General features: G+C 39.4%; 1 protein-coding gene across 1 annotated transcript in view; it reads right to left on the bottom strand.

Annotated features, from left to right (window-relative positions):
* Positions 1–255: 255 nt before the first annotated feature.
* SPATA5L1 (spermatogenesis associated 5-like 1) overlaps positions 256–11,530 on the bottom strand; it is a 19,151-nt gene continuing 7,876 nt past the window's right edge. The window contains exons 4-9 of the mRNA XM_011928651.1: positions 10,159–10,317; positions 6,496–6,705; positions 5,490–5,682; positions 3,857–3,987; positions 2,252–2,377; positions 256–634 (exon numbers count right to left, since the gene is read on the bottom strand). Coding sequence (XP_011784041.1) covers positions 467–634; positions 2,252–2,377; positions 3,857–3,987; positions 5,490–5,682; positions 6,496–6,705; positions 10,159–10,317 — 987 coding nt within the window. The 3' untranslated portion in view covers positions 256–466. The remainder of the gene's footprint in view (positions 635–2,251; positions 2,378–3,856; positions 3,988–5,489; positions 5,683–6,495; positions 6,706–10,158; positions 10,318–11,530) is intronic.

The following is an 11,530-nucleotide window of genomic DNA, read 5'->3' as shown; positions in this document are numbered from 1 at the left end:
ATGTATATAATCTATTCTCAAACCACTCAAAAAAAACTGTGTGTGTATGTGTATATGTATAAGGGGTGGCGAAGACAGAGAAAGCAAATGTGGCAAAATGTTAAAAATCAGTGAATCTGGGTTTGAGCACACAAAAATTATTTGTACTATTTTTGCAACTTTTCTATAAGTATGAAATTATTTCAGGGTTTAATAAAAAAGCAATCACCCAAAACCAACCACCCCTTACAACAAAATCAATACACACATACTTTCTTCCTAAATTACAGTATTTTATTTAATATGCCTTTTAAAAATAAATGAGCCTTAGCTTATCAGGCACAAGGTTTTGTGTTTTTTGTTTTTTTGTTTTTATTTATTTACTTACAGGAAATACAAACAAATTCTAAAAGTGTGAAGTTGCAAACGACAGGCAAGTTTACATTTCAATTAACGTGAACAACTGAACAAGGGTGTAAGGTGATTTTTAAATACCTTCCAAGTTAGAAAATCCTTCTTTCTTAAATAAGTTTTCATATAAAGCCAAGTCCTTGCGACTTAACGATGGTTTTACAGTCTTAAGTGATTTTAGAAAGTGCTCTTGTTTCACTGTAGTTGTGTCTAGTCCATTTTCTTGCAGAGCCAGCAAAGCAGCCTATTAAGAGACAAGCAATAGAAAACAATTTCTTTTTGCTTTCTTTTTTGAGACAGAGTTTCGCTCTTGTTGCCCAGGCTGGAGTGCAGAGGCGCGATCTCGACTCACTGCAACCTCCACCTTCCGGTTTCAACCCATTCTCCTGCCTCAGCCTCCTGAATAGCTGGGATTACAGGCGTCTGCCACCACACCTGACTAATTTTTGTACTTTTAGTAGAGATGGGGTTTCACCATGTCGGCCAGGTTGGTCTCGAACTCCTGACCTCGTGATCCACCTGCTTCAGCCTCCCAAAGTGTTGGAATTACAGGCGTTAGCCACAGCGCCTGGCCTCTTTTTTTTTTTTTTTAACAATATATGGTAATACTTTAAACTCTGAATGGAAAATCTCAGCCTCACTTCATAGGATTCTAATTTTCATATCACTAAAAATATTATGCTAAAAAGTTAAATAAGGTGATTAAAAATCCACTTTGTATACCATAACCTCTTACATTAATGGGAAAAAAGAAAGCCTTACATGGGAAGAAAGAAAAAGCAAGTTGTATATTAATATATATTTTATGAACCCACATGTACTTTTAAAGATGAGAGAATATCTTCTTGATGGTGAAGTAGGGAAGAGTCTTCAGCCAGCACTTATTATAAAGGAATAGCTGAAACACATACCCTATGACCCAGCAATTCTCCTTGTAGCTAAGCATGTTTACAAATAGACAGAAATAGACATGGGAACTAAGAGGCATGTACAAGGCTGTTCACAGCAGCATAACTCATAATGGCAAAAAAGTAGAAACCCAGATACTCCAAAATAAAAGAATGGATAAACAAATATAGAATATTCGTGTACTAGAATATTATAAACTATGTTACACACAAAACCATGATGAATTTCTTTTTGGGTTAAAGAACCAGACAGAAAATAACATATGCCACATGCTTCCATTCATATAAAGTTCAAAAGCAGACAAAACTAATCCCCACTGTTGGAAGTGAGGACAGTGGTTCCCTTTTGTGTGTGTGTGTGTGTGTGTGTGTGTGTGTGTGTGTTTTTTGGGGGGGGACAGAGTCTTGCTCTATCACCCAGGCAGAAGTACAGTGACATAATCACGGCTCACTACAGCCTTGACCTCCAGGCTCCAGTGATCCTCCCACCTCAGCTTCCTGAGTAGCCGGGACAATTAAAAAAAAATTTGTTTAGAGACATGGGCTTCCCATGTTGCCCAGGCTGGTCTCAACTCCTGGGCTCTGATGATCCTCCTGCCTTGGCCCCAACAAGTTGCTGGGATTATAAGCATGAGTCACTAAGCCCAGTTCTCTTTCAGAAGAAGGTAGGTGTCAGAGGTTGGGAAAGGACCCAAAGGAAGATTCTGGGGTGTTGATAATGTTCTATTCCCTGACATAAGTAGTGATTATAAAAATGTGATCATTTAATTCAATGAACTGTACCCTTATGATCCATGCATTTTTCTGAATGTTATATTTAGTAAAAGTTTATGAAAAACTTTTTTTCATAAGCCTGTACCACACAGGCTTTTAGTAAATACTGCTGAGTGAATGAACATTTGAAAAGATGAAGAAATGTTTTGAACCACAAATGTCTTCACTAATTAACTTACTTCTGTGCAGAGGTTTCTAAGATCAGCTCCAGAAAAAAAACAGGTTTCTGCTGCTAGGTTTTCTAAGGAGACATCAGGACCTATTGGCATGTTTTTTGTACAGACTTTTAAAATAGAAAGCCTGCCCTGGAACAAAATAAAAAACAATATTTTAAATCTTATAACATTTATGTTTGATACAATGATTTATTAAAATATTTTTAGCTTGAGTTTTCTTTCACATTACCGAGAAAGTATATACAGGGGTTAGAAAGACTAAGTCATCAATGGCCTATATGACAACGGTAAAAATCATGACATCATAAAAAACTTATGAATCTCTCTCTTTTTTTTGAGATGGAGTCTTGCTCTGTAGCCCAGGCTGGAGTGCAGTGGCACAATCTTGGCTCACTACAACCTCCGCCTCCTGGGTTCAAGTGATTCTCCTGCCTCGGCCTCCCGAGTAGCTGCAATTACAAGCGCCTGCCACCACACCCAGCTCATTTTTGTATTTTTAGTAGAGACGGGGTTTCACCATGTTGGCCAAGCTAGTCTCGAACTCCTGACCTCAGTTGATCTGCCCGCCTTGGCCTTCCAAAGTGTGGGATTACAAATGTGAGCCACCACGCCCAGCTGAATCTCTCTTTTGGGTACAAATAATACTATTAGACGTGGCTTAAGAAGCAAATACATGAATTATCAGATATAACTTAAAGGTATAACAGATAATAAATTTTATTTTATTTTTTCTTTTTTTTTTTTTGAGACGGAGTCTCGCTCTGTCGCCCAGGCTGGAGTGCAGTGGCCAGATCTCAGCTCACTGCAAGCTCCGCCTCCCGGGTTTACGCGATTCTCCTGCCTCAGCCTCCCGAGTAGCTGGGACTACAGGCGCCCGCCACCTCGCCTGGCTAGTTTTTTGTATTTTTTAGTAGAGACGGGGTTTCACCGTATTAGGCAGGATGGTCTTGATCTCTTGACCTCGTGATCCGCCCGTCTCGGCCTCCCAAAGTGCTGGGATTACAGGCTTGAGCCACCGCGCCCGGCCTAAATTTTATTTTTCTATCCCTTCAAAACTTGATAAAAGCTCAAGGAACAAAAAAATTCACTCTGTGCCTTTCGCCCTCCCTGTCAGTGGCTCTGGATGTTAACGACAAAAAATGTACTGGTTGACCATGATACACTGCATAATCTCTGTAATCTCAGGTTTCTGCACTGTACTTTAAGGACAACACATTTACTGGTTGACCACGATACACAGCATAATCTCTGTGATTTCCGCCTTCTGCATTGTACTATAAGGATGCTGACTCAATCTTCAAAGCTCTTTTAACACTTTACGATTCCTCCACTCTAGTTGCAAAATAATGCTGAGTTGACTCCCTATTTAGAGTCTGCCACAACACATACAATAACCACCTTACATTTAGGCTTATGTTTCTCTGTGAACAGGATCAGAGTATCCAACAAAGGCAGATCAAAATTATGATGCAATGAAAGGAAGGAAGGAAGGAAGGAAGGCAAGGAAGAAGGTGGAACCCAGGGTGAGTAGAACACCATGGACACCTATATCCAGACTGGAATTCCATTCTGCTGAGCTCACACAGAGTAAATGTTTACAATGATTACCTTGTGATCTGGAGGTGGGATATAGATGATCTTATCTAATCTTCCAGGTCGTAACAAAGCAGTATCTAACACATCAGGTCTATTTGTTGCTGCAACAATCATGACACTTCGGTTAAAAACTTCTTGAAACTCTGAGGGCAAACACACAACAAAAAGTAACTTCAATCAGTTGTTAGTAAGTTTTTAAAAAATTATAAATCAGAAGGCTATTTAAATTGAAATAGGGATATCCTTTTCTTGGGACCAGAATGCTTACATCCCCTTTCCAGACCAGCTTCTTGATATCAAGATATCCCAGAAACAAATCATTAATCGAAGAAGTACTTTGTGTGCATGGCTAAGGGAGTATCTAAGAGATATTCTCCACATGAAAACTTATGAAAAGCCTTATCCCAAAGAAGAGAACACTTATCTGGTGACTTCAGTGCATCTGAGCCTCCAATGAAGGATTACACCTTAAACAGGCTACTTGAAAAGACAGATATGTATGACCAACAGGTGGAGATATATGGTTACAGAAAAATCTTGACTCTCATATCCCTAAAGAGTCGAAGATTTACTGGACTTTTTATTTGTCTGTGAAATGACAATCTAAGTTGCAGGTATGCAAATCCTGGATAAAGAAATGTCTGAAAGCAGACAGAGAAAGGCTTTACATATACTAAGCATTCAAAATCATTTGTTGAATAATTAGGCAACTCTCCAGTGACATAATCCCTCAAAGTACTAAGTTCCCTATGTTTGCAAGTATTTTAGCAGATGCTGGGTGAATTCCTGTCAGATGCTATAGAAGGAATTCCTGTATTATGGAATGATTTGATTAGATAACCTCGTGGGTACCTCCTAATTCTAGTATGACATGTTCCTAAGGAGTGTATGCAACAATCCCATGCAACAATTTTAAAAATAGGAAATGAGTGAGAACAAGAAAGGAATAAAAGAAAAGAAAAAGTATCAGGGATAATTTAAGGATACCAAACTCTATCTGGAGAAGAGACTCAGAAAGAGAGGGAGGGGACTTCCAAAGGCCATTTTAATTCATTAAAACCAAAGAAACCCATTTCTCAAGAAAACTGGAAATTTTCCATTACTAAGACTATTGGAAATAATATCCTTTGTCATTCATTCATTCATTCATTCCTTCATTCATTCGTAGATAGGGCCTTGCAATGTTGGCCAGGCTAGTCTCAAACTCCTGGTCTCAAGCAATCCTTCTGCCTTGGCCTTCCAAAGTGCTGGGATAACAGGGGTGTGCCACTGTGCCCAGCCTACATAAAAATTTTTAGAAAGAAATGAATACTGGTTTCTTAGGACATGGAAACAAGAATAAACTGCCTTCTCTATTGGCAATAAGAAAATTATATTTCTCATTCTTAGGAAAAATAAAATTTACATTCTTATATTTAAGATAACTTATTATAAGATGTACCTCACCTTTTCTAGCCAAATCACAATTTTTATTAGCTCTAAAAGCCCTAACAAAGTCAAACTGAAATTATAATAAATCCTTCTACGAGATGAATTCAGCGTAAGTAAAGCTATAGCATATATGCATTCTATTTAATGTTGGCCTGGATTTTAGGTGCATTCTGGCTAATAAATACCTCTTCATTTTTCAGCTCCTTGTATTTACCCTGTTGATTTGATTTACTTCCTCTTCTCTCTATTGCCTTAAGTCCAACACCATCTAATTCATTCAGGAGAACAGAAAGAACTCGTTCTTGAACATCACATCCTGTCTTGCTGACTGAGCGAGCTCCCAAGATTGAATCAATTTCATCCAAAAACACAATTGCTGGAGTACTTGCTCTTGCTTGTCGAAATATCTTTTGTTAGGAAAAAAATATTAAAAAGCTGTATGTTATACATTAGTCATGTGAATGTATGCTTTCCACATTACTATTTATAATTCTGTTTTTGAGACAGTCATGCTCTGTTGCTCAGTTTGGAGTATAGTGGTGCAATTTCAGCTCACTGCAACCTCTGCCTCCTAGGCTCAAGCAATTTTTGTGCCTCAGTCTCCCGAGTAGCTGAGATTATAGGTGTGCACCACCACACCCACCTAATTTTTTGTATTTTTAGTAGAGATGGGGTTTCGCCATGTTGGCCAGGCTGGTCTCAAACTCCTGGCCTAAAGTGATTGACCCGCCTTGGCCTCCCAAAGTGCTGGGATTACAAGCATGAGCCACCACACCTGGCCACTATTTATAATTTTTAAAATATATTTAAAAAGATTCTGAATTCTAGGAATTGGGGAACGAGTAAATAAAACAAGAAACAATGGAGTATTATGTAAGAGTTAAAAACCGTATTTTCAAAGAATTGATACTATAGAATTTCAAAAGTGGTAATATTAAGTTTTAAAAAGCAGGATAAAGCTATAGATATATAAAACCTACTCTTGATTTTATTTAAAACAGAAAAAAAAGACAAAGGAAATTCACCAAAATGTTAACAGTAGGTAGGAGGATTATGAAGGATTTCATATTTACACTTTCCTATATTTTCTAAATTTTCAATAAACATGTATAACTTTTTTAACTGGAAAAAACACTAGTAATATTTTAAAAAATGTTTGTCCATAAGAAATGAAATAAAAATTCAAAAGTAAATTTAAACATATGGGGAAATAAACAAACCTGAGACAAGAATTTTTCTGAATCTCCAACAAATGGTGAAAACAGATCAGCTCCACTCACTGAAACAAAAGAGCAGTGACAGCTTGTGGCCAGGGCCCTCACCAGAGTGGTTTTAGCACATCCAGGGGGCCCACAGAGGAGAACTCCCTTTGGTTGTATCAGGCCCATCCTAACAAATTCCCGAGGGAATTTCAGAGGCCACTCAATGCTCTGAAAGTACACAAAAAGAGAGGAGTTATTTTAGTGTAATAATAAAATGTCAAATCATCCAGTAAATTCATTTGTTCATTTAACAATTCTCAGGCTCCTGTTATGAGCTGGAAACAGTCCATTCTCCACACTGCAGAGATCTTATAATTTGAGTCAGGTGACATCACTTCCTCTTTAAAATCCTTCAATGATTTACTATTAGAACGAGAATAAAATCCAAATTCAAACTCCTTACTCATCACAGCTGACAAGGCCTTATATAATCTGACTATCTCCTAAACACTTAGTTTGTTCCCATCTCAGAGCCTTTCCTTGCTTTCCTCGCTTTCCTCGCTTTGCTCGCTGCCTGAACGTTCCCCTGAGATCTTCATGTGGCTATCCCCTATCACTCAGGTCTCAGCACAGATGTCAATTCCTTGGAGAGGTCTTTCCTGACCACCTGGTTAAAGCGTAACCCCCCCTCCTCCTACTCATTCTCTATGCTACTGCTCATCCTTTATTTTTAAAGCACTTATTCACTATTATTATTTTTCCACGTTGGGTTTGTCATTCTACTCTGCTAGAACATAAGCAAAGCTCACCTTAAAATCCCCAGCACCTAGAATGACACCGACCCAAAGGAGGCACTCAGTAGTAGTAAACTGAATAGTGAATGAGTCCTCATTACCTTTAAGGTAAATGGTTTTTAGCCATTTTAATCATTATTTTACAGATGCAAAAACTCAGGCTTAAACCAAGTTAAGTAATGGCGTTGAAGTGGAGATAGGAGCCAGATCACAACAGGCCTTGAAAGCTTTAGTCTGCACTGAGGAAGCAGTATGAAGAATGGACTGGAAGGAAATGAAACTAGAGGCAGGGAGACCAGTTAGAAGTTTCTTGCAATGATTCAGTCTACAAAAATAATAAGGCTGGAGTGTCACAAGCAGTGAACATGGTGTGGAAGGGATGGATATTTGAAACATAAAACAGAATTGTACTTTACATAAGGACAAAGTTCTAATGCTATGCCTTTAGAAGACAGATTTCTGACTTAGGGGATGGGGTGGCTAGCTGTATTAACTGAGGTAGGGGATCCAAGTGTGGGGGCAGAGCTGACTAGCTGAACTTTGGACATGCTGAGTTTGACATCTCTGGGGTTATCCAGTAGGCAGGCAGTGAAGTAGTTCTGATGATCAGAAGAAACGTCTACTCTAGATATACAGATTTCTGAGTCAACAGTTTTCAGGGGTCAGTTGATGCTGCGGACATCAAGATCATCATAAAATCACCCACAGCTCCAACAAGAGGACTCCGGGAGCCTCTTGAGCACTAACATTTAAGGCAGGGGTGGGGGTGCCCAGAAAGGCAGAAAAGCTTAATGTCTCAAAGCAAAAGAAACAGAGTACTTCCAAGAGGAAGGTGTGGCTAATTTCTCTCATGCATCTTGTAAAGATTAAATAAGACAATGCATAAAAAATATTGGCACCTATTATAAATGCTCTTATCCATGGACTCAAAAATTCTAGGGTTCACTGCAGATAGAGTTCCTGCCTAAGATGAAAAAATTATAATTATTACTTATATATCAGTCTGTTATGTGTGTGGTTAGAGAAACCTAGTTCATTAGGGCAGGATCACATGTAGGCGAATTGGCAAAATCAATTTCTGAAACTGTAATGCAGGTGAGAGGATCTGAAGAGTTGTGATCTGAAGAGCTGTGAAATCCACTATCAGGTAGCCATCTTACTCATTTCAATTTTGTGCTTTTACCAGTCCCTGTACTGCGTCCATTTAATGTCTTTTAGATCAGATATCTAGGCAAACTAAGGCCTTCCACCTATATTTGGTACAGCCCAAACTAAGAAGAATTTTTACTTTTTAAATACTTGAAAAAAAATCAAAAGAATATTTTCTGACATGTGAGAATTATATAATTTCAGTGTTCATAATTTTATCAGAATACAATTACCCATTTACATATGGTCTACAGCTGCTTTGGTGCTACAATGGCAGAGGTGGGTGGTTGTGAAGTTTAAAACATTTACTGTGTGGCTCTCCCTACAGAAAATTTGCTGACCCATTTTAGATTATAAATTGATTTTTCTTTTTTTTTTTTTTGAGATGGAGTCTTACTCTGTCCCAGGCTGGAGTGCAGTGGTGCGATCTCAGCTCACTGCAACCTCTGCCGCTTGGGTTCAAGCAATTCTCCTGCCTCAGCCTCCCGAGTAGCTGGGATTACAGGATTGCGTCACCACACCAGGCTGATTTTTGTATTTTTAGTAGAGACAGGGTTTCATCATGTTGGCCAGGCTGGTCTTGAACTCCTGACCTTGTGATCCTCCCACCTCGGCCTCCCAATTCTTTTTTTTAAAAAATAGAGACGGGGGCCAGGTGTGGTGGCTCATGCCTATAATCCCAGCACTTTAGAAGGCCGAGTTGGAGGACTCTTTAAGCCAGGAGTTCAAGGCTAACTTGAGTAGCACAGTGGGACCTTATCTCTACAAAAAATTAAAAAATTAGCCAGGCGTGGTGGTATGCACCTGCAGTCCCAGCTACTTGGGGGGCTAAAGCAGAAGGACTGCTTGAGCCCAGGAGTTCAAGGGTACAGTGAGCTGTGTTTGTGACACCATACTCTAGCATGGGTGACAGAGCAACCATGTCCCCAAAAAAATTTTTTTTGTAGAGACAGGAAGTCTTACTATGTTGCCCAGTCTGGTCTTGAATTCTTGGCCTCAAGAGATCCTCTTGTCTCGGCCTCCTGAAGTGCTAAGACTACAGGTTACACACTTTTTTCCCCCCCCAGACAGGGTCTTTCTCTGTCACCCAGGCTGAAGTACAGTGGTGGGATCTCGGCTCACTGCAACCTCTGCCTCCCAGGTTCAAGTGATTCTCCTGCTTCAGCCTCCTGAGTAGCTGGGATTATGGGCACCTGCCAGCATGCCCAGCTAATTTTTGTATTTTTAGTAGAGACGAGGTTTCACCATGTTGGCCAGGCTGGTCTCGAACTCCTGACCTCAGGTGATCCACCCGCCTCAGCCTCCCAAAATGCTGGGATTACAGGTATGAGTCACCATGCCCAGCCTTAGGTTATGAACTTTTTTTTAAAAAATAGAGACAAGGGCTTGCTATGTTGCCCAGGCTGGTTCTGAATTCCTGAACTCAAGCAATCCTCCCCCCTTGGCCTCCCAAAGTGCCGGGATTATAGACATGAGCCACCACACCCAGCCTTAGTTATAAACTCTTTAAAGCAAAAACAAAAAAAGAGAGGGTCGAGGTGGGAAATTATAAAAAACCAATTTAGACATCCATAGAAGTCCAATTAAATAAGGAGTGAAAAGCAATCATTGGATTTAGATGTTAGGATCACATTAGTGATAGGAGAAAGAGTAGTTTCAGTGCAGTATGTTGTCATCATAAATGCACAGAATATTAATCTGTAATATCCTACTGGATTAAGTAGATTATCTGTCTTACCTGTTTTAACTTCAGTTTTACATCTTCAAGGCCACCAATCTGCTCCCAGTCAACAGGCTTGATATCCATCAATCCAATGACGCTTCGAAACGATGAGGGTTGAATATTTTTAAAAGCTTCAAGGAAGTCTGTTTCATCAATCACAGGATTGTCCTGGTTCTGAAGAAATACACCCAAAAAAGCAAAATTAAACAAAAAATTAGGTTGGTCTTTTTTTATAGCACAATTCGTTTTTTAAATCTTCTTTTGGATTTGTAATTTTGTTATCATTATAAAAACAATTTATATAAATAGTACAAAGAATAAATGTCTCCCTGCCAATTCCCGCCAGTTAATTCTTCCCTGAAAGATGTCAACAGTTTCTGTGATTCTTTCAGTATGTTATGATAATAAGCATACAAATATCCTTTTAAATAGATACACAAATGGAACCATACTATATCAACCTGTACTTTTCTTCTTTCACCTTTTCATGTCAACTAATATAGTTCTTTTCATGTCAACTAATATAGTTCTACGTCATTCTTTTTGACAATTCCATAATATACTACTGAATTTACCCCAACTGCATCTTTCTGACAAACATTAGGTCATCCCCAGTCTTTTGATATTAAAAACAAAGCTGCAACTAAAAAAGTCTCTGTGCTTGTGTTCAAGTATTTGTTTGAGACAGGGTCTCACTCTGTTGCCCAGGCTGAAATGCAGTGACATTATCATAGCTCACTGCAGTCTCCCAGGCTCAAGTAATCTTTGCAACTCACCCTCTGGAGTAGCTAGAACTACAGGTGTGTGCCACCAAGCCTGGCTAACTAATTTTGTTTTTTTTTGAGATGGAGTCTCGCTTTGTTGCCCAGGCTGGAGTGCAGTGGCGCAATCTCGGCTCACTGAAAGCTGTCTCCTGGGTTCACACCATTCTCCTGCCTCAGCCTCCTGAGTAGCTGGGACTACAGGCGCCCACTACCATGCCTGGCTAATTTTTTGTATTTTTAGTAGAGATGGGGTTTTACCATGTTAGCCAGAATGGTCTCGATCTCCTGACCTCGTGATCCGCCTGCCTCAGCCTCCCAAAGTGCTGTATTACAGGCGTGAACCACCATGCCTGGCGAAAAAATAAATTTTTTTTTTTGGTACAAACGGGGTCTCCCTATGTTGCCCAGGCTGGTCTGAAACTCGTGGGCTTGAGCAATGCTCCCACCTCAGCCTCCCAAAGGGTGGCTCATACAGGCATGAGCCACCATGTTCAAACTCATGTTCAAGTATTTTATGTAATAATTTCCTCAAAGTAGAATTACTGGGTTTACAAGTACACACATATACATTGACAGCTATTACCAATTTTTTTTTTTTTTTTTTTTGTAGAACCATTGATATT

This window comes from Colobus angolensis, unplaced genomic scaffold, assembly GCF_000951035.1.
Source record: "Colobus angolensis palliatus isolate OR3802 unplaced genomic scaffold, Cang.pa_1.0 Scaffold78, whole genome shotgun sequence".
NCBI classification, from domain to species: Eukaryota; Metazoa; Chordata; class Mammalia; order Primates; family Cercopithecidae; genus Colobus; species Colobus angolensis.
The sequence above is the reverse complement of the archived record's forward strand: the minus strand, read 5'-3'. Positions and strand labels throughout refer to the sequence as shown.